This window comes from Mustela erminea, chromosome 7 (genome assembly GCF_009829155.1).
Source record: "Mustela erminea isolate mMusErm1 chromosome 7, mMusErm1.Pri, whole genome shotgun sequence".
Classification (NCBI taxonomy): Eukaryota; Metazoa; Chordata; class Mammalia; order Carnivora; family Mustelidae; genus Mustela; species Mustela erminea.
The window spans coordinates 11,388,465-11,410,888 of record NC_045620.1 but is presented as its reverse complement, the minus strand read 5'-3'; the positions used below and the strand labels follow the sequence as shown (position 1 = coordinate 11,410,888).

Below are 22,424 nucleotides of genomic sequence, written 5' to 3'. Positions count from 1 at the left end.
TCTAAAATAAAAAGCGTACTTAAAAAAAAAAAATCTGGAAGTTTCCCGCCAGTCCTGCTCTCAGACAGCCCTATGAGGGAGCCCTGATCAACAAAAGAAGTCTGGAATTGCCAGAAAGGAAGGGAAGGGCTTCAGTCCTATCTATAACAGCACAAATACTCAAGTCAAATGTACTCAGCTATTCCATGGGCGATCCAAATCAATTTTTAAAATATTTTATAAAAGTAACACCTACTGCCATGTCCCTGATTTGAGATGTATGAGATTTGAATATCCTAAATAGCAGAGCCGGACAACCTCTGGGATGAGAAAGCTCTTAAGTTTGGTCCCTGATCTACCCTGTCAGGCTGTGGGGTCTCAGGGGAGGGGAGACCCCTTTCTGGGTCCGAGCGTACCGAGCTCCCTCGTCCAGGAGGGGTATCCCATGGAAAATGGTTCCAGAGCCGGTAAGAGGGCATCCTTCAGGGCCTCTGCCTTCCCCAGCCTCAGCTCTCGCATCTGTGCAATGGGGCGAGGAGCAAGGCTACCCGACAGAGGCTGGGGACTGGCTCCAATAGGGGGACCCAGGCAGAGGCTGAGGAGCAGGAGGGGGCTTCTCGCACCCGGAGCCGCTCGAGCCCGTCCACGCACCCACTCCCCACCCGGAGACCCCGGGCTCTCTCCCCCGAAAGCCCCGCGCAGGTGCCGGCCGAGCGCTGCGCACCGGGAGCCTTCGGACGGGTCCCCCACCCCGTCCCCTACTTCCCGCGCCTCCTCTCCGCGGGGAGCCTCTCGCGGCGGCGGCCCCGCCGGGCGTCCTCCCCGGGGTGGGGCGGCGGACCCGCCCCGAGCCCCTTCGCCCCTCGCGGGAGGCTCCGCCGGGGGAGCGGGGTCGGCGGGCCGGCGCGGCTCGGGACCCCACGAAGGCGCCCCTTTGTCCGGGCGGCGGGGCGGGCGGGGACACTCACCGCGTGCGCCGGCGGCTCAGCAGCAGCAGCAGCAGCAGCGCGGCCAGGAGCCCGAGGAGCAGGGCCCAGGACATGGCGGGGCGGCGGGCCGGCGGGCGAGGTGCGGCGGCGCGCGGGCTCCGGGGCGCTCAGGTGCCTCTCGGCCCAAGCCGCCCTTGTTCCCCGCGCGCCCGCAGCTGTAGGGCAGGGGGCGGGCCCGCCGACGGCGCCGGGGTCCCGGGGGGGCGGGGCGCCCTCAGGGAGCCCCTCCCCCAGCTCGGCGGCGCGGGCCCCTGCCAGGGCCCGGAAAGGGGTTTGGAAAATGTGGGGTGGAGCGGGGGGGGGGGGCCCCGGGGGGGCGGTATGGACGAGGTGGGACAGGAAGGGTGATGCAGGAAGAGGAGGGGTTCCTGGGAGGGAGGGGAGGGAGAAGAGGAGGAGGAGATGGACTATGGGGAAACCCAGGGGTGATGGGGAGAGGGAAGGGGGTATGAGGGTGGGAGGTGATGCGGGGACGCGGGTAGATGTAGTGAGCGGTGTGGCAGAGGCCCACAGTCTACCTACAGCCTCCTCATCCCATCCTCACCCCCGACCTGGAGTTCTCTAGCCTGTTTGGACTAGGTGGGGTTGGCTGGATTACAGGGCGCTGTTACCTTCAATAGCTACAGTGAACCGGGCCACAGCAGCTGCCCCGGATTAGCTCTGAGTCACCGAGTCCTCCCCTGCTGCAGGAGACCCGGTAAGGCACCCAGACCTGTACTGGAGCACAGGAGGGGCTCAGTGATGGAAGGTGCCAGTTTCCAGGCCTTGTGACTCTGCAAGAGACCACCCCTGGGTGCTAGGAGGAACACCCCCCTCCCTCCCGCCCCCGAGCTCACCACTCACTCCTCAAATGATTTACACCCGCTCTGAGGCCAGCTCCTGGTCGGAACAGACATGTCGAAGTTGTGAGAAATTAATGTGAACTTGTCAGTGAAAAGAGGTTGCAAACAACCCAACCCTGCTTGGCACAGGTGACGGTGGTGAGTCAGTGGGCGGAGGTCTGATTCTAATCCCATGTCTGCTTCTTACTGCTTGGTTCCTTTTTTTTTTTTTTTTTTTTTAAGATTTATTTATTTATTAGAGAGGGGGGTGGACAGAGAGCGAAAGAGAGAATCGCAAGCGGACTCCGTGATGATCGTGAGTGATCTCTTGATGCTGGCTTTGACCTCCCCATGGATAAGGTCCTGACTCATGAGCTCACGGCCTGAGATGAAAGCAAGAGCCAGAGGTTTATCGGACTGAGCCCCCAGGCAGGTTTCCTTTCTGTCTTTCCAGTGGCCCCCCGGAGGAGCTGTTCCTCCTCCCTGGTCTCCTGGTTTCAGCCTCCTCCCTCTGAAGATGAATCCTGTTAGAACCAAGTCAGATCCTGTAACTGAATCCTGCTCAGAACTTCCCATGGCTCCATCTCACTCAAAGCACAGCTCCAAGTCCTTAGGTCCTGTAAGGACTAGCATGACCTGCCCCCTCCCACTTTTCCCTCCCTAACCTCATGCCCTCTTCTCTCTCCCTCCCCAACTCTGCTCCAACCACACTCATCTCTTGTCCTTCTCCAAGGAGGACCTTTGCACGGGATACTCCCTCTGTCTCGAACGATCTCTCAGAGACTCGCACAGCTGGCTCTTTCCGACATCCTTCGTCCCACTCTCCCTATTCAACTGTCTCCTCCTCCGAGAGGCCTTCCCAAAGTGGTCATGCCATTATTCTCGATTGCCTTAACCTGTTTCGGCTTTTTTCTTGACAGTACTTAACATTCCTGCTATGATGTTAAAGATTCATTTATTTGCCTGTTTAATGTTGGCTGTCAAGGCAGCTGGATGACCCTCATGTGTCCTCTGGATTCAGAACATCAAGAGGAAAAAGGAGTTGACTGAACCTCTTGTTTATTTATCTAGCTTATCCGCTTACGAAGCCAACAATCCCAAAAAGGCCACAGAACAGGCCTGTAGGGTTTTCTCCAAATTTGGGGAGCACGATGGGGCAGCCTTCTGGCAGTGGGGTTCACAGCCCAGCTTGGCCAATGCTCAACTGTGTGACTCTGAGCAGTCTGCTTCCCCTCCTGGAGCCGGGGTGCCTGGTCAGTGGAGCTGAAGAAATGACGTGATCTGGTGGACACATCTTGGATACACGAGGGAGCATTTGTGAAAGTGAACTGCTGTCAGCACTTAATCCAGTTCAGCCTCTCTCCATATATGTGATCAGGGCTAGGTCTCAGTTTTACCATCTGAAAAATGGGCAGAATAATTCCTTCCTTATAGGTCTGTTGTGAGGACAGATGAGAGACAGAAATCATCCAGCATGGGGACTGGTATACAGTAGGGGCTCAATAAATGTCAGCTCTTCCACCTCACTTCCCAGGCTTGACTGTAAACCAGCAGCTCCCTGGTCCAAATCACTCCCAAATAGTATGTCTCTCCTGCCTACTCAATCTAGGGACGACTCCCCCTCCCCCACCCCAGGGGGAAGGAGACCAGCTGTTCCCACATCAATAAGAGAAGAATGTATTGAGGCCCCTGGCCTCTACCTTTGCTAATGGAACCTGATTTTGTTCAGGAATGGGGCACATGTTTAGGAAGGTGGCCCCGCCTTCTTCCTATTGGTCTGGCCCAAGCAGGGATATCCCTCTCTGCTAGGAACTGGTCCTGGTGAGGCCACGTGGGAGCCTTCTGGACCTCTGCTGGGGGATTCTGGGAGATTTTTTCCCTCCGGATTTGCCTCCTCTTCTCTGGAGGCTATAGTGTGAGGATGTGATGGTGGAGTGTCCTGAGGGGAGGCCAGGAAAACTGCAGAACCCCAAACCCGAGCTAAAGAATAGCTATCCCACGAACCACCTATCTCCAGGATTTTGTTTAAGAATTCATCTGTGTGGCCAAAGAGTCAGATTTTTCTCTTACGTGCAGCCAAAAACATTTCTAGCTAAGAAGGCCTTTGGGGCATGGCTGTGTGAGGACCATGAGTCAGATTTTTCTCTTACGTGCAGCCAAAAACATTTCTAACTAAGATGGGTCAGATTTTTCTCTTACGTGCAGCCAAAAACATTTCTAGCTAAGACGACCTTCGGGCCATGGCTGTGTGAGGACCTTGTGAGGTAAATGCATCCAAAGCACCTCTCACAGTACCGACCCATGTGAGCTTTCAAGGGTGTCCCTTCATCTAATTAGCCTCACTTTTACTACAGGCCAGGCTTGCTAACTTGATTAAGCTAATAGGGTATCTTCTTCACAGGCGGCCCAACTCTCCAGCTATGGTGTCTTGCCGAAGAGGCAGGCAACGGCAAGAAGCAGAGATTCCAAACTCCCCTGACCCAGGAGGCCTGACAGGGCCCTGCTGAGGGCTGGCATGGGCTCAAGACTGAAGCTGAGGGAGAACTTTCTCAAGGGCCACCCCTCCAGCCCGTGGTAGAAGGGCTGGGACATACGAGGCTTAAGAGCTAAATTGAAATCCCAAGCTCGCTCGCTGCACGACCCTAAGCAAATCACTTCATCTCACTGTGCCTCAGCTACTTCATCTGTATAATGGGCACTTTGCCAGCAGTGGCGATGGCAGAGAGTTACCCAGCAGGGTTCCACCCCGGTGTCCAAGTCTTCTTCTGGGAGGTGAAGCCCACATGTCAGGTGGAGTCTCGGGAAATTCCTTCTTCCCTCCACCTCTCCCAGGGGCTGTGACCCAGGGACAAGCATCCATATGTTCCCTGTGGGAGTCTTCTTGTGTCCAGATGTCCGCTGGTCACCAGAGACAAGACCTCTGGGTAACTCTCTCATCCCTCCTAACCTTCGCTCTCTTATCTGGCTGCCATAGGCTCATGAGGACAATGTCAAGACCCAACTCCAGAAAATGGGAGACTCGGCTGAGAAAGGACATCTTTCGTCCCACACCCTTGCTTTTACCAGGGACCAGATCCTTTCATGTCTATAGCCCAAAGACCACAAACAAATTATGTTTGGAAAGGAAAATATTATGTGTGTTGCCTTCTTCAAAGCTAAAATACAGCCTCATCAGACAAGGCCAGTTTTAAATATTTTTGTAATTATGACTCTAACTTTAGTTGGTAATTTAGACCATTCAAAATACTTTTTCAGGGGCACCTGGGTGGTTCAGTCCATGGAGCGTCCATCTTCAGTTCTGGCCATGATTGTGGGGTCCTGGGATTGAGCCCCATATCAGGCACCCTGCTCAGTAGGGAGTCTGCTTCTCCCTCTCCCTCTGCTGCTCCCCCTGCTTGTGGTCTCTCCCTCTCTCTGTCAAATGGATGAATAAAATCTTAAAAAAAATTTTTTTTGTATTAACTTGTCTAATCCCCCTCAAGAGCCTGCAAAGTGGGTACTATTCGTGTTCCCAGTTTGCAAGGCCCAGAGAGACTCAGTGAATTACCCAAGGTCACACAGCACATATTTTGTGGGCTATAGCATGGGGATTTGATGTCCTCTTAGGACAGGCTAATTTCCCCATGTGATGTGAGCACACCCTGGGCTTTGCTACCTCCACACCTTTATTCAAATTGTTTACCTGCCTGGAAGACCTCTCTCTTTCTTTTAGTTTACCCAAATCTATTATGGGAAGTGGTGTTAGTCCAGGTCCTCTGAGATAGTCAAGAAGGGATGAACTATCCAGGAGATTTTTTGCGGGGAGAATGCCAGGGTTGGGGGGAGGAGTAGTGAGGAGGGAGCCAGAGGAGGCCGGGAGGGAGGGGGGAAGGAAGATTGGGCGGTTGTTGACTGCAGGGCCATACTGGGAAAATTCCATAAAGCGACAAAGAGTCCTTGTGCTGCCGGAGGAGCCCTGGGTCTCCTCGGACTGGGCCTTCCTCCCTGCCTTGCTCACTGTTGAACCGGGAGACGCAGAAGTGTGGTCTTGGCTCGACTGTTAGGATGAGTCCATGGTCTATCTGTCCGTTAGGCCCCACCCTGGAGACCTGACAGGTGCACGTCATGGCTGCCAAAGTAAGGAAGTCCATCTAAAACAAGAACCAGAAAATTAATAATAATCAGCTGACTATATATGCTTCTATAGGCATGAATCTTATCAGTGCAAGAAGAGAATCTTCCATTCATAGACACTGGGCCAGCTTGAGAGGTGGGGGGTGGTTGGGGGGAAGGAGAGACCCAAGCTGCAAAGTTTCTATTGTTCCCATGCCACTAAAGAGAGGGCGACAAAGTCAAGTCTGCCAACAAGTCCAGTAAACGAATAAAGTGAGTCTGTCCTATTAGGGCGGCGATGGAGGGGTGGAGACGGGAAAGTGGAGAGCCCTGTGCCATCCAAAAGGAAGCCACTTCTACTCAGTTGAATTAACTATGGCCGTGTAGAACTATGTGTCCAGTGTGGCTAGGTCTTCTGATGCAAGAGAAGCCAGAGATGATAGCTCACATTATTTTAAAACACCACAGAGATCAGCAAGGCCCATCTGCCCCCTGATTTTGGCCCTGGAGTTTAGCTGTGCCAAAGGCCAGTGGCTCAGCCCTTTGGGGCATGCAAAACAGATCTGGAGTTGGGATGTGGAACTGAACCGCTCTGTAGAATCAGAGAAGGATAGTGGAGTTTTAGAAGGAAGCCTGAGAGCGAGGAGGTGAAGGCCAGACTGACATAGAGGTAAGTTGGAGACTGGTTCAGAGCTGTGGCAGCCATCTTGGACCCGGAGGAGAGTCATGGCTAAGCCCCACTGCTAACTAACTGCCCTGGAATGGTCCTGTGGTAGAGTAGACCATGGTGTCCCGTTCTCACCCTTTCCCTGTATTGGAATTAGACATCCACAGCCTTTACCACATGCCCGCAGGGCCTTGCACGGTGGGCAGAGGATCTCTCCCTCACCAGTGATGCTGGACTCAGGCATGTGATGTGCTCTTACCAGTGGGAGGTGAAGAAGTGATGGCGGGTGGGCCAGTCCTGAGCACAGATTTTAAGAGGAACTGTGTATTTCCACTGAATTTCTTGGTTTCTGCCATTAGTCATGACACATGGAGAAATCGGAATTCAACCTGAAGGCCGAAGCGGAGATTTCTCAGCAGACCTGTGAGTAAGAAGATGAAGATTTATGATTCTAAATCACGGAGATTCTGGGGTTTTTTGTTACCAGCAAAAACTGATTAATGCATGCCTTAATCTCTGAACTTTTCTGTGTCAGTTTGAATAGATGACGTTGGCATCAGCTACATACAGAGTAAGCTGCTTTTTATGCTTGGAATCTTGGTTTTCTCAAGGGTAATGACAGGGCCTCGTTCCCAGGACGGATGGAAGGAGTCAGGAAGATCGTGTGTCTAGCACATACAGTAAGTGCTTAATAAAAATGACGTAGTATAATTCTTTCAGCATACGCTTGCTGAGTATTTCTTTGCCAGCACTGTGTAAGCCTCTTTATCGAGAATTTTAGAGGTAGGAAAGAAGGAAAACATTCTGTATTTGGTCATTTTCATACAGGAGTAGAAAAAACATATCTGGATTGGAGGCAAGGGAGGGCTGCAGGAAATGACCTGTTTTCTGACATCCACGCTTTGCTGCTGATTGTCTCTACAATGGGGCACACCCATGGGTTAGGAGACTGGCGGTTCTCTAAAGAACAAGGTTTTGAGCTGCAATGAAGCTATCCTCCAGCATCCTCCCCCAGGAGAGCCAGGATTATGCAGGGAATGCATTATGTAGCTGGCAAAAAACCCAGAGGCTGGGGGCAGCTCTCCGGATAGACGCAAGAAGGCTGAGCGGGGCAGGTTTCTCTGTAGCTTTCTCAGGCTCCTGCCCAGGGTGGGATATGATGCTTAGGAGGGGTCTCGTCCTGTCTCCGGGCTATCTGCCAAAGGGGAAGGGTGGTGGAGGAGAGGGGCTCCAGCAAGCCTCCCCTCCTTCGATTGCCCCCTGGACAGGGGTATGGGCGGTCCCATGGCTCCCAACCAGCTGCCTTGGCACTTTGGAGTGGAAAAACTGATGCCACCAGACCTCCATCTCCCCCACTCATGCCTGAGCACAAGCCTGACAGGAGGACAAGGAGAGAACAGACCCATGTGGATCCAATCTGCAAGGGCGGATCCTCGTGCCACCCTACAGCACCCTGAGAACTTTCCAGAACTCCTGTTTCCTCATGCAGAAACGTGGGGACAGCAATCATCACTGTTTGGTTATGTCTCAGAGTAGCTGAAGAGAACCCAGTAAGATAATGGGGGTAGGAAAAGTGGCCACATATGGCAACATTTTCCCCTTCTCCTTCCTGAAATGATACCAAAGCATCAAGGAGACTTTAAAAAAAAGAAGAAGAAGAAGAAGAAGAAGAAGCCTCACAAACTCCATTTTTAGCAAAACCAGGAGAAGGATATAATCCATAAACTTCATAGTGTATGAGAAGTTTTCCAAAAGCAGATTTAAAATAGGGCAGAAGCCACACATGATGTAGTGAGTGGGCTCAGGGGTGGTAAATCTCAGAAAGCAGGAGCAAAAATACTTTCTGGGGATGAGCACTTGCCCCAGGGTAGAAAGCTATGAATGTAGACCGTGGGGTGAGTTATGCTGGCAGCAGAAGCCCTCTTGGATCTGGTCTCGTTCAGAGAAACAGAGTAGAACAGAGGAGTACAGAGAGAAGACATTTACAGGAAACAGTCTGTCTCTCTGGCGGTAGAGGGGAGAACCTTTCAGTTAGGAAGCCAGGCAACTATCCTTCTTCCCCACACCAACCAGAACAATCAGCAAATAGTGGACCCAGGAAAAGCAAGCCCTTCCAATATTAAAAAATAAATGTAGGGGCAGCTGGGTGGCTCAGTTGATTAAGCGTCTGCCTTCGGCTCAGGTCATGATCCTGGAGTCTCCGGATCTAGTCCCACATCGGGCTCTCTGCTCGGCAGGGAGTCTGCTTCTCCCTCTGACCCCTCCCCTCTCATTCTCTCCCTGTCTCTCAAATATATAAATAAAATCTTTAAGAAAAAAATAAAATTAAAAAATTTTAAAAAATAAATGTAGAAGCCTCGATACAAAGTTATTGTATTAAATCCTGCAGAAAAGAGCCTTAAATTCTACCAACAAATGGAAAAGGTTAACACGGAGAGGATGAAAATTGCACCCAGATAATTTTGGAATGAATTAAAACTGACTGAGAAATTACCTCTCTGAAGGAGAACAATAAAGCCAAAAAACTGAAGAACTCAGAAGATGGTCCAAGGAGATAATGACGATGAGTCAGCAGTGATCAGGAAAGAAACAGAAGGAAAAAAAAAAAAAAGCACAGAAAGTAAGACCAACTTGGAAGAAACAGGAAGAACAGACCTTGTGGAAAATGCAGCGAGGAACACAGATGATGGAAACGAGGAAAGGGGGAGAAAATGACGTGGAGGAGATGGTGAAAGAAAATGACAAGGAGATGAGACAGCAGAGAGCCAATGTGTGCATGGTTGGAACCTACAAAGAAGAAATACAAAATAACTGAACAGAACATTTAAAGATATAATTCAAGAAAACTTGAAGTGAAAGAAGGCTTGAATCTACACAATCGGGGGTCACATTCTGTGCCAGGGAAAATGCCATGAAGCCACATACCAGTACTTGTTGTATATTAAAGATAAAGAAAGAATCTTTGGACATCTGGGCAAAAGATGTCATTTGCAATACCTGGGAGTTGGAGCATACAATTCAAAACTGATCTATCATGTATAAGTGTAGAAGTAAACGATTATAGAAGTAAAATGCAATTTTATAAAAGAGAACTAATAGACACTGTCTAAAGAGATAAGGGACTATGGGTATTATATGGTATATGCACAAAAAAAAAGACTCAAACTTCACTAAATATTGGAAGAAGCGCCTGAAAAAAAACCAAAACAAATTTTGGAGAAGCAGACTTCATAGTGAAATACTTTTAACTGCCCCCCTTCCCCAACCACAAAAATCCCAAAATGACAGAATTAAGGGGCACCTGGCTGGCTTAGTCAGTAGAGTGTGTGACTCTTGATCTCCAGGATGTGAGTTCAAGAGCCATGCTGGGCATAGAGATTACTTAAAAAATAAAATAAAATATAATCAGAAGGGGCATCCACACCCCAATGTTTATAGCAGCAATGTTCACAACAGCCAAACTATGGAATGGATGTCCACCAAGAGATGAATGTATAAAGAAGATGTGGTGTACACACACACACACAGACACACACACACACACAATGGAATACTATGCAGCCATCAAAAATGAAATCTTGCCATTTGCAATGACGTGGATGGAACTAGAGGGTATTATACTAAGTGCAATAAGTCAATCAGAGAAAGACAATTATCATATGATCTCACTGATATGTGGAATTTGAGAAACAAGGCAGACAATCATAGGGGAAGAGAGGGAAAAAATGAAACAAGATGAAACCAGAGAGGGAGACAAACCATAAGAGACTCTTAATCTCAGGAAACAACCTGAGGGTTGCTGGAGTGGAGGGGGTTGGGAGGGATGGGGTGGCAGGTGATGGACACTGGGGAGGGCATGTGCTATGGTGAGCGCTGTGGATTGTGTAAGACTGATGAATCTCAGACCTGTACCCCCGGAACAAATAATACATTATATGTTAATAAAAATGAAATGATAAAAAAGCAAAATATAAAATGTTTTATGAAAAGTAATTACAGAAGAAAACAAACTGAAAGAAAGTAAAAGTAATTAATATGAATGCAGCAGAAAATCTTTATCACGTTAAAGAGGTAAATATCTATTTTTGTTTTAATGAACAGCCATGTAAAACGGAGGGAAGAATAGAAGACTGATAAATAAATCCCCAAAGCTGGTTCTTTGGATGATGGCAGAGATCAATCACTAGTTAACACAATCCAGAAAAAACGGAGATCATGTAAGCGTGTATCATAAGAAATAATAAGGGGAGAATTAGCCACAGAAAAAGAGAAAATTTAAAAGATCACAGGGGTCTATCTACTTTGTTCACCTGTCTGTAATGGAAATTGAAAATCTGGATGAAAAGAAGAATTCTCCAGGAAAATATAATTTACCATATTTGGCTTCAGAACAGAAGAAAAAAACCAGACTGATTCCCACAGGAATTCTGCTCTTAGAAGCACACAGACCACATGAAGATCTTGTTAAAATTAAGATTCTGGTTTTGGGGTTTTGCCCGAGACCCTCAATTTTGTAAAGCATCTCCCAGATGCTGCTGCTATGTCTGGATGAGGGTGAAGTTCATGGGAGAAATAGAGGAGGCTGTCGGAGATCTGCACCCCCAACACCAAAAATACCTAACTTAGGTAGCCTCATAGGGAAATCCTCTGAAGCTTTTAAAGAATAAACCATTCTAAGGTGTTTAAGTCCTTTTGGAGCATAAGCAAAAAAAAAAACCAAACAAACAAACTTTGACATTATTTTTGAGACGCAAGTGTGAGGTTGAGATTGAAGCCTTGGCTGGCACAAAGAAAGTAACAACTTTCACTTGTAACTGTCCATGCAAAAATTCTCAATAACATGTTAGCAAACAGAACCGGAAGCACAATAAAAGAATAACACATCAGTGACACCTGGCTGGCTCGGTCAGTAGAGCAAGCGACTCTTGATCTTAAGGTTGTGAGTTCAAGCCCCAAGTCGGGTGCAGAGCTTACTTAAAAGTAAAATCTAGGGGAAAAAAAGCATAAGACATCGTAACCAAGTGGGTTTTATTTTAGGAATGCAAAGCTAGTTCAATAATGGGAAATCTGTTAATGTAATTTTAAAAAGATTTATTTATTTATGAGAGAAAGAGAGAGAGTGTGTGTATGTGCTCATGGGCTAGGGAGGGGCAGAGGGAAGGGGAGAGAGAGAATTCTCAAGAGGAGCAGGATACAGGGCTGGATCCCAGAACCCTGAGATGATGACCTGAGCCGAAATCAAGAGGCAGCCAATTAACCAACTGAGACACCCAAACACCCTTGTTAATATGATTTATGATGTTAATAGATGTGATTCTTTTTAGGTGCTAAAAAGGCATTAGAGAAAGTTCAACATCCATTCTTGATGAAAACACACTCATGCATTCAATAAATAAGAATCCATAGATACTCAGTAAAGTATAAATAGGTATTTGCCTCTTTAACATGACAAAATATATCTAAGTATATCATGCTTATTGGAGAATTCCTAGGGGCATGTCCACTAAAGGACGAAGACAAAAATGTCCATTTTCAATACTATAATTTAACATAGAACTGGATATTTAAGATGGCATCACTCAGTGCCAAATTAGGTGGCAAAGAAAGGAGTTATAGAGACATGAAAACTGAACAGGAGAAGATAAAATTACCAATACTGTATATATAAAATGATCCTGTCTGTGGGAAACCCAGGATAATGCGGTAAGATGTTAAGACACAAAATTAGCACATATCAATCCATAGCTTCCCTATATTCAAACGACTATCAAGTGGAAGTTCTACCGAAAGATAATTTCCCACTTACAGAAACAAAATCAAGATTGAATACGTAAAAGATAAGTAAGACCTCCACGAAGAAATCTTGAAATCACTACTGAATGGCACCCAAAAATCCTTGAACAAATGTATTTATTACATGTTTCAAATACCTGAACAAAGATACACTATGATTTTGGGTGGCAAGTTTCGTCATTAAAGCAGTGTCTGTTTCCCTTACATGAATTTCTAAGTTCAATGTTATCCTAGTAAAATACCAACAGCTTTTTAACCAGATGAGCTAATTTAAAAATTAATCATACAAAAAATTAGACAAGCAAAAATATCCAAGAGATCTCTGGGAGAGAGGAACAGTGAGGGGAGAAGAGTTCTACCTGATATTAGGCCAAATTATAAAGTCTTGATAAATTAAAACATTGTGGTACTGGTGGATATTAACAGATGAATTAATGGAACAAAACCAGAAATAGATCCAAATCCACTCAGGAATCTAGTAAATGACAAAGTTAATGTGGCAGGTTGTGTTTTCTAAAAACAGCCATGATGGTATTTCTAGTCCCACAAACTCTTCCAGACCTTGACCCTCCCTTGAACCTGGGCAGGCTTTTGCGACCACCTTATTAATAAGGTACCGTTCGAGTGATACTATTTAGCTCTGGAAGCTAGGTCATAACGATAATGCAGCCTCTGCCTGGCTCTCTCCCTCTGTATGGAGATGCTTGCCTTCAGATCCTAGCCGCCAGGTTGGGAGGAAGCCCAGGGCACCTAAAGAGGTCCGTGTGGAGACATATCAAGGTCCCCAAATCTCTATCCCAGCTGGACTCTTAGTCAACAACCAGCACCAACTTGCCAGCCATGTCAGCGAGTCATCTTGAAAGTGAATCCTCTAGCCCTTGGTGGTCCCTGTCCAGTTGATGTTAAGTGGAACACAGTCTTCCCTACCAACCCCTACTCAGATTGAAGACCCATTAATGAAATTATTTTTTTAAGCCACTTTTGAGGTAATTTTTCTGCACCCATAGGTAACCGGAACAGTTAACATCTCAAATCAGTAGTGAGTTAGGAAGTCTTTGGGTGGCTGTTCAGTCATGCGTGTGGTCCACAGCTCCAAATTCTGATGCCCAGGTCATCGTGGAGCCCAAATGTCTATGGTTCTGCTTCCACAGAGGTGTTATAACAGTTTGTGCTCCAGAGCCAGGCTGAGTGGACTCAAAGCCTGGTACCTCCGCTTAAAAGCTGTGTGGCCCCAGGCAATTTCTTAACCTCTCTGTGCTTCAGTTCTCCATGTATCAAATGGGGACGGTCATCAATCCTATATCACAGGAGGGCTGGGAGGCTGTAAAAGTTAGTATCTGGAAGTACTGGGAACATTAGTTAAATGTAGCCTGGTAAGCATACTTATTACAGCCTTCTGACCTTACTAATTAAACACACACACACGAGGAATAAAGGGAGATCAATAGCTGTTTGCCTCATTTAGGTGAAGGAAGATGTCTCCTGCCTTGGTGATCTTCAAAGGATTTCTGAGCTGGTGGGATACTGGGGCCATGTGAGAGCCTGTCTGAACATGAAACCAACATGTAGGGAAGCAGAGCCATGAGATGGGGAAAAATTAATTTCTTTAGGCATAATCTGAACCTCTGGATCCAGCCATGCCTGAAGCTGGGCCACTCCTGACTACAGGAACAATTAGATTATCTTTTTTGCTTGTGCTGATTTGGGTTGGGTTTCTGTCACTTGTAATCATAAAAACTTGTCCATTCTGAGTCCTGAATAAAATAAGAATAGCACACAAAAGTTTCTGTTCCATATTTGGTACTCAAGACAGGGGGTCCTAAGTAGCCCAAGGCCACACAGCAAGAAAGGGGTAAAACCAGGAGTCTCATTCTGATTCCAAGGCCCAAGTGAATAAGATCTACATGCAGTGTCTTGACAGTTCCTCGTGTTTTTGTGGCACTTTACAGTTTACTTTAGTGCGTATGATGTGGCCATCACGCCAACTGTAGAAGCGACAGCTGTCACACTGGCATCAGGCAGAGTTCTTGGGTGCCAAGCAGCAGAAGCCAACCCTGGCCAATTTAAGCAAAAAAAAAAAAAAAAAAGCAGAAAGGAGGGTAATGGAAGGAGACGTTGACCAGCTAGGACTTGGAAGGGACAGTCACAGGTCAGGTCTGGGGACACAGGAAGCAGGAGCCAGGGTTGTGGCGAGTAGGAACCAAAGGGCCAGGTCTTGAGAGCACCAGGTATTCCCCCTCTTAGCATTAATTTCCCCTTAGTGACTCTTCTCCCAAGAGAGAATCTGATTGGCTGAGTTTAGGTCATGTGACCCCCAATCGACCTTGATGGACAGCCAAACAAGGTGAGAGGAGTAGATTCCCCCAAGGAGGACCAAACAGTGGGGTGGGGAGGTGGGATGTTGGGCAGGGATGACTGCATTCCCATGTTACAGAGGAGGAAAGGGAAGCCCAGAGAGGGACAGGAATCAGCAAGGCCACAGAGCCCTGGACGGTGGGGCCTGGGTTCTGACCAGAGACCTTTGCTTTCATTCCCCTGCGGGGCTCCAGGCCGTCAGGGGTACAAGGGGACATTGTGCTCCCGGCAGGAATGAATGGCTGGATGGTGGGGATGTGCCCGACCCAGACAAGGTCTTCTGGGCACAGGAAACCACCTCAGACTGAGCTGTATTCAGGGGGCTAGGCCTCCTCCGCTTTCTCTTCCTGCCGTGAACAAACACCCCCTTGAAATCCAGGCTTGCCCCTCAGCTCCAGCCCTGCGTTTTTTAAGAGAAGCCAGGAAGGTTGGGGTGGGGTGGGTGGGAGGTTTGGTTATTCAAGATGCAAAACACTTCATGGATAAACAAAATCTGTGCAGGTCGGAGGCAGCCTAAGGATGGCCCATGTAACTTCTGGAAGGCTCCTTTGTGCACACAAAGATTAAGGCCCCACTACAAGCGCCTACACTGTCAGGGTTGCACTAAGTTACAAATTTCCTTACTTTGAATTTGGATATGCAAAGAAAAATTAGCCCTTTATACCTTCCTTAGGTGTCATCTAGTGCAATGATTAAGAGTGCAATGATTAAGGGATATTATGGAGTCAGAGGACCCGAGTTCAAATGCCAGCTCTGCTGCTTACTATGTGACCTCAGGCGAGTCACTTAGCCTCTCTGGGCCTCACTTTCCCTTGGGACCCATGTGACCGGGGCCTGGCATAGAGTACGTACCACAGAAGTTTCTGCTTGGGTCCCTAGCCTGATCTTGTCATGAGTCTTCGTGTGGGGAGAAATACAAAATCTTAAGCTAGGACAATGATTTAAACTGTTTGTTCAGGCAAGATGGGTTTCACTTGGCTGTTTCAGGGACAAGTGGTGTTGTTTCGTTTTTTTTCCTCCCCTGCTTCTCTCCACGATGGCATCTCGAAACGGAGCTCCGAGGAGAAAAGTTGAGGTTCCTGAGTGCCATTTAGTGAGGGTCCCCTCTGCACGAAGCAGGCCCAGGTGCATGAGGTCCTCAAATCCTCATAACGCCACCTCCCCCACCCCCCCGTCTCCCTCCCTCATGGCAGGACTCAAGACTCCCTTAACTAGGTGTAGGAGCTTGCAGGTAATGGGGGAGGCAGGGACTCCAGAAAGTTGGACTCCAAAGCCTGGCTTTCCTCTGCTCCCATCAACTGTGTTCCGGTTCCAAGTGATGGGACCAGATTCAGAAGCTCCTATGCTCCTAGTGGCCCATGTCACTTAATCCCTAAGGGAAGAACTCTCTGCCTTACTGACAAAGTGTTCGGTATGAGAACCATTTGTCTATGTAGAATAGTCGACAAGTTTTTCGTTGTAGAGGGTAGAAACTCAGCTCATCCTAGCTTAAGCAAAATAATAGTAATAATAATTATTATAGTTATTATTATTATTTCTTGGCCCTTCTGGCTCTCCAGCTCACTTCCTGAGCAGGAGGTGAGGACTGGAGAAGTTTCACTGCCTTGATGCCCTAATTCATGATCTCCTTGGACCCGAGCCCTCGGCAGTATGACTTACCTCTACAGGCCCTGAATCCGGGCTGACGGTGAGACTAGCTCCAGCCTGTGGAACCGAAATAAGATGCATCTAGGATGCTGAATGTTGGAAGGCTGCCAGGGTTTAAATGTTGGTTTGGCCATTTACTAGTTGTATTTGTTTCCTGTGGCTGCTGTAAGAAATTACCTCAGGGACAACTGGGTGGCTCAGTGGGTTAAGCCTCTGCCTTAGGCTCAGGTCATGATCTCAAGGTCCTGGGATTGAGCCCCGCATCCGGCTCTCTGCTCAAGCAGGGAGCCTGCTTCCTCACCCCTCTCTCTGCCTACTTGTGATCTCTCTCACTCTGTCAAATAAATAAATAAATAGGAAATTACCACAAACTTGGTGGCTTAGGACAACAGAAACTTACTCCAGCTCAGTTCTGGGGTGCAGAAGGTCAACACCAGCTTCACCGGGTGGAAACCAAGGTGCTCCCTCCAGAGGCTCGGCGGGGGGAGGAACCATCTCTCGGCCCTTCCCACTTCCGGCCCTTCCCACTTCCGGTGGCTGCTGGCATCCCTTTGCTTGGTGACACATTACCACAGTCTCTGACTCCCCATCACCTCTCCTCTTCTGTGTGTCTGTCTACTCTCCCCCTTACGATGACACGGTTGGTGGCACTGAGAGCCCACGTGGCTAATCCAGGTTCATCTCATCCCCGGATCCTTAATTCGGTCACATCTGCAAAGACTTGACCATATACGGTAACGTTCACCAGTGCCAGGGATTATGACCTGATATCTTGGAAGCCCACCATTCACCACACTAGCTGTGTGACCTCAGGCAAGTGTGTTAACTTCACTGTGCCTCAGTTTCCTTACTGTCAAATGACAGCAGCTCCCTCAGTAGGCTAAGAGGAGGGTTAAATCAAGTCATCACATAAAGTACTTGAAAGGGTGCCCAGCACATGATAAGAGCTTTGTATGTGTCAGTGTCTAATCCACTCAAGAGCCTTTGGCCATGGCTAAAATTCCCACAAGGACCGTTTCCTTCTCTGTCCTGTTCGCCACTGTCTTCCCAGCCTCTATGTGCCACAGAGATTTGCACATAGTAGGTACTCAGAAAATATTTAATACATGCATGCTGCTGGTTGGCTGTGTGGCTTTAGGGAAGTTGGTTTCCCTCTCTGGGCCTCCGATTGCTCTTTCCACCATGAAGAGCTGCCGGCGGGAGGAAAGTACATTTCTCTGTGTAGAAGGGTGCGTCCTTGTTAGGGGCAGAGGGCTCCAGGATGGGGGGCTGGCCAAAGCTGCTTTTTCTCTGAGTCACCAGATTTCTCAACTTAAGACCAAATGTCTAAATATTATGAGCAAGTAGGCTGGAGATAAGGTGGGGAAACACTGCTTTGGCCAAAGTGGCTTTAGCCAAGACTCTGGGGCCGGACTTCCCAGTAACATGACTTAGTGCTTAGCACGTCCCAGAAAAGCAGGCTGCCGACCCACAGCCAAGTGCAACAGCCCAGATGCCTGCCTTTGGTGGTTAGATCCTGCTCTGGCCCGACTGTTCCTGCAGCCATTATCTAGTCAGATCCTTGTGGCTCCAGTGGAGAAGCAGAGGCCCCCCAAGAGTGAAGGCATGCCCAAAGTTTTACTGTGTGACTGCTGCCGGATGAGGCTAAGACCCAGAAGTCCTCACTCCCAGCCCAGCACCTGCAGGAATCACCCAGAAGAAGAGGGAAGGCAGCAGGCAGGGCTGCCGCATGTGCAAAGGCCCAGGAGTGTGAGACAGGACACAAACGCAAGAACTCAGAAATGAGAGAAGGAGGGCCCAGAACTTTAGACTTCATTCTGAGGGAAAACAGAGTCATTGAGGGTTTTAAGAGGAACAACAGGATCTGAGAGAGTCTTTTTTCCCAAGTGTGGTGCGTAGATGGTCAGGATCAGAATCACTGAGAACGGACTTAGGAGACGGTCACAGTGCAGATCCCTGGGTCCATGGTGGGTGGGTTCTCTATTTCAGCAGACCAGCCCCCTCCCTTCAGTGACTCTGAAGCCTATCCACTGTGCTTTAGTGATATGAGATGCTGGGTACCATTCCAGTGAAAAGAGCAGAACTCAGTCAAAACTGGTTTCAAATCCCAGCTCTGTCATTTACTTGTGTGACTCTGGCCTGGTTACTACAGGGAGCCTCAGTCTACCCTCCTCTAAAATGGAGACAATCTGGGGCGCCTGGGTGGCTCCGTGGGTTAAGCCGCTGCCATCGGCTCAGGTCATGATCTCAGGGTCCTGGGATTGAGGCCCACATCGGGCTCTCTGCTCAGCAGGGAGCCTGCTTCCCTCTCTCTCTCTCTGCCTGCCTCTCTGTCTACTTGTGATCTCTCTCTGTCAAATAAATAAATAAAATCTTTTAAAAAAAAATAAATAAATAAAAATAAAATAAAATGGAGACAATCTTAGTACTGGCCTGCCAGTTGTTCTAGGAATTAAGGAACATAATGCACATAAAGGCTCAGTGTAGGTCTAGAACATTTTTAGCACTCAGAACACGCTGGTTATTAGGGACTCGCCGTGGTGGGGGTGTGGGGGAGGTGACGAAGCAGGGGCAGGCGTGGAGGCTGAGAGCCCCGGTGAGAGGTCTGGACTGGGCTGTGGAAACGGCGGTGGGGGCGGGGGGGCAGGTACCTTCTGCTCCGTGAGAGGCACCCGAGGTGAGGTGCTAGGAGATGGTCTGAGACTGGAGAGAGAAGGTTGAGGTCCTCAGAGAGAAGAAAAATATTAACTAAACTCCCAGCCATGGATTGGATGTTTAGCACATGCTGGACCCCGTATCAGCAGCTTGGTGAACTTGATCCTCATAGCAAAACCCTACAACGTGGAGATCACCTTATCCAAGGGTTTCTCAACCTCAACGCTTTGGACATTTGTACTGGATAATTCTTTGTTATGTGCAGCTGTGCTGTGCCCTGCAGGGTAGTTAGCAACATCCCTGGCCTCTGGCCACTAGAGGCCAACAGCTTCCCCCACCCCCCACCCCCCTGCCAAATTGTGACAACCAAAAATGTCTCCAGATTTTGCCCAATTTCCCCCCTGGGAAGGGGGCAAAATCACTCCCAGTTTAGAAGCACTGACTTTACCTTCATTGTATTTTTTTAAAACTTTTTATTTATTGACTTGAGGTTGATTGAGAATGAGAGAGAGCACAGAGGGAGAGGGAGAAGCAGATTCCCCGCCAAGCAGGGGTTACCCCCACTCGGGGCTTGATCTCAGGACGCTGAGATCATGACCTCAGCGAAGGCAGAAGCTTAACCCACTGAGCCACCCAGGCACTCCCTTAATCCTCATTTTACAAGGAAGAAATGAGAGGCTCAAAGAACCAAAGTACTTCACTCACCGTCACCCTGCTAGGAAGTGGCAGATTTCAAACTCAGGTCTGGCTCAAAGCCCCGGATGTCAGCTTCTGCTGTGAACGAAGTCAGATCTTTCCATGGCGGGCCCGGATTATCTGTACGAGGAGCTGGAGGCCAGAGGTTGAGCTGCCTTGACCTAGATTGTCTGTTCATCGGGGTGGCTTTGGGAAGGGTGATGGACATTGTGGGGGCGCCAGGCTCAAGCACCCCTCCCCCAGCGTTCCCCCCAGGTGCTGCCAGTTGCCTTGGTTAGTGGGGCTAAGGGAGGCGTGTGTGGAGGGCAGGCGGGGCCGTTGGAGAAGTTGTGGGGTCAGCTGTGCTGGAACCCAGGAGCCTCCCCCAAAACACTCTCCAAGATCTTCAAGCTAAATATTTATACTGCAAACTCCGTTTTTCTTCCTGTGTGGACAGGTGGAGGCTCACAGATGGGTCCAGGCGATGTGGGGAGACAGAATGCAGAGAAATGGGAAAGGTCGAGGCTGGGGGCCAGAGGCCAGAGGTCAGGAGAGCGTCGTTGGAGGCTGGGAATAATCGTCTGTCCCCTCAGCCTTTTAGGGCCAGGCTCGAGGCCAACACAGCCCGAGGAGTGGAATTTGAATGTGTTTTTGTTTTCTTAAGAGATGTGGACTAAAATAATATGTTTCTTTTGCTCAGTCTTGATCTTTTTAAGCATAGGAGTCAAGGTGAGGGGACAATTAAGTCAAAAAGTCTTGCCCAGAGAAGAAACCACTCTTCTAGACCCCAAAATACTTTGTTTATACAGATGGCTGCCAGAAAAGGCCTGACTCTGAGCTGGTAAAAAAGGTGGTTTAGGACGAGGGGCCCGCTGGGTGAGCCAAGCGTCAGAACGAGGCCCTGACAGCCGCGGGGCGCCGCTCCCGTCCGAGAGGACAGGCCCCGACGGGTTCTTCTCCCCTCCATGGACGACGATAAGGCTGTCGTGCTGTCGCTTTTCCTGCCGACTGTGGCTCAAGTGTCACAGGGTCACCTCTGACACCCAGGCTGGGATGACCCCAGGACCCGCAGAGCCCAGTGAGAGGACTGCGTGCACTGTGACCCGTCTCGGTAGGAAATGCCTCCGTGAGGAAGCACAGGCCCTTGGCGAGCACCGGAACAGCCAGTGATGCGAGCGGCGTACGTGTGCCCCGGGGTGGCCTTCCCTTTCCTTCTTTGTTCTTCCACCACCCAGAAAGCGGCCGGACGTGTCTGAACCAGAGAAGAGCAGCCCTTCAGTCCAGCCTTCCCTCCAGGAGGAGAGTGACGTCTCTCTGGATGTTTCTAGACTCAGGCCCGTGCATCGTCCATGTTCATCCAGAACACGGGGGTCTCTTTTGCAAAAGCAAACTCTGACTCCATAGATCTGGGGTGGGGCCCGAGGTTCTGCTTTTCCAAGACACCCTCAGGTCTAGAGATCGCGGTCAGAGCCGCCATGTCACTGGCTGCGTGTCACTTAGCACCGTGTCACTGCGGGAGGGGGTCGTCATCGCTGTTGGCCCAGCCCGCCAGGCACGACCCCGCCTCCAGACCTTTGCTCCTCTGCTCTGTCTCTGCCACTAGGCCTGTCCTCCCCCTCCGCTAGGCCTCTCCAGGAGCTCCTTGCCTTCTCAGGCAGGGCGCCTTCCCAGCGGGGGACGGCTCCACGTGCAGTGTGAGGGAATGTCTGGGCCCGAAGGATCTCGGGGAAAATCTCATTCATCTCCCTTCAGAGTTCCCAGGGGCTTTTGTGACAAGAGCTGAATCCCGGCTCAGTCTCGCTGAAGCAAAAATAACAACAACAACAACAACTATTATTACTATTATTATTAACGGTTAATATTATTAACTAATAATTATTCGTTATTAGTTATTATTAATAAATAATAAGTATATTATTATTATTAGTTTGTATAAATGAACACCCCCGAATATTGACTGAAGCACCATCTGTGATCATCCAACACTGCAAGCAGTCTATATGCCAACCAGGAGGGACACTGTCAGGAGAACTATAGCTGCCTCATAGCCTGGAACGTTCTGTAGCCATGAAAAAGGATGTGGAGGTTTACCTCTGCTAGCCAGAAGAGCCTCCAACATTTATCACTAAGGAGAAAAGCAAGCCCCGAATGACATACACAGTATGATTCCTTTCTTTAAAACACACCTGAGGGGCGCCTGGGTGGCTCAGGGGGTTAAAGCCTCTGCCTTCGGCTCAGGTCATGATCTCAGGGTTCTGGGATCGAGCCCCGAATGGAGCTCTCTGCTCAGCGGGGAGCCTGCTTCCTCCTCCCTCTCTCTGCCTGCTTGTGATCTCTGTCTGTCAAATAAATAAATGTTTTAAAATCTTAAAAAAAAAATTTTTAAATAAACACACTAAACACACACACACACACACAAACACACACACCTGAAAGATCTTTGTGTTTTCAACCAGCGCACCTTTGTGCAGCTGCACAGGCCGAAGCGGTGTCTCTTGTCCTCAGCACTGCTTCAGAGAACGCTGGGGCACCTGGGTGGTCGGTCAGTGAAGCGTCTGACTCTCGATTTCAGCTCTGGCTGCCATCTCAGGGTCATGGGATCAAACCCCAAGTCGGGCTCTGCACTCAGTAGAGAGGCTGCACGAGATTCTCTCTCTCCCTCTCCCCCTGCCCTCCCATGCTCTCTCTCGAATCAATAAATCTTTAAAAAAATGTTTAGGGGCATCAACCCTGGCCTCCAACCGTGAGGTG

At 49.0% G+C, this 22,424-nt stretch overlaps 1 protein-coding gene and 1 long non-coding RNA gene across 4 annotated transcripts in view; both read right to left on the bottom strand.

The window, feature by feature from the left end:
* Nucleotides 1–1,911, bottom strand: part of PTGIS (prostaglandin I2 synthase) — a 40,538-nt gene extending 38,627 nt beyond the window's left edge. The window contains exons 1-2 of one of the 3 annotated variants that reach the window (XM_032350386.1): nucleotides 1,805–1,911; nucleotides 1,580–1,680 (exon numbers count right to left, since the gene is read on the bottom strand). Coding sequence is in view for 1 of the 3 variants with exons in the window: in XM_032350385.1 (XP_032206276.1) it covers nucleotides 948–1,021 (74 nt within the window). In the remaining 2 variants the exon portion in view is untranslated. Of the gene's footprint in view, nucleotides 1–947; nucleotides 1,174–1,579; nucleotides 1,681–1,804 lie in introns of those variants that run through there. The other 2 variants (XM_032350388.1, XM_032350385.1) reach the window with 2 other exon arrangements.
* Nucleotides 1,912–5,206: 3,295 nt separating this feature from the next.
* On the bottom strand, nucleotides 5,207–20,857 carry LOC116594837. Its single transcript, XR_004287437.1, has 3 exons — nucleotides 19,704–20,857; nucleotides 6,771–6,969; nucleotides 5,207–5,919 (listed from the first exon to the last, which is right to left on the bottom strand). It is a non-coding gene; the product is annotated as an uncharacterized LOC116594837 (long non-coding RNA).
* Nucleotides 20,858–22,424: the final 1,567 nt, after the last annotated feature.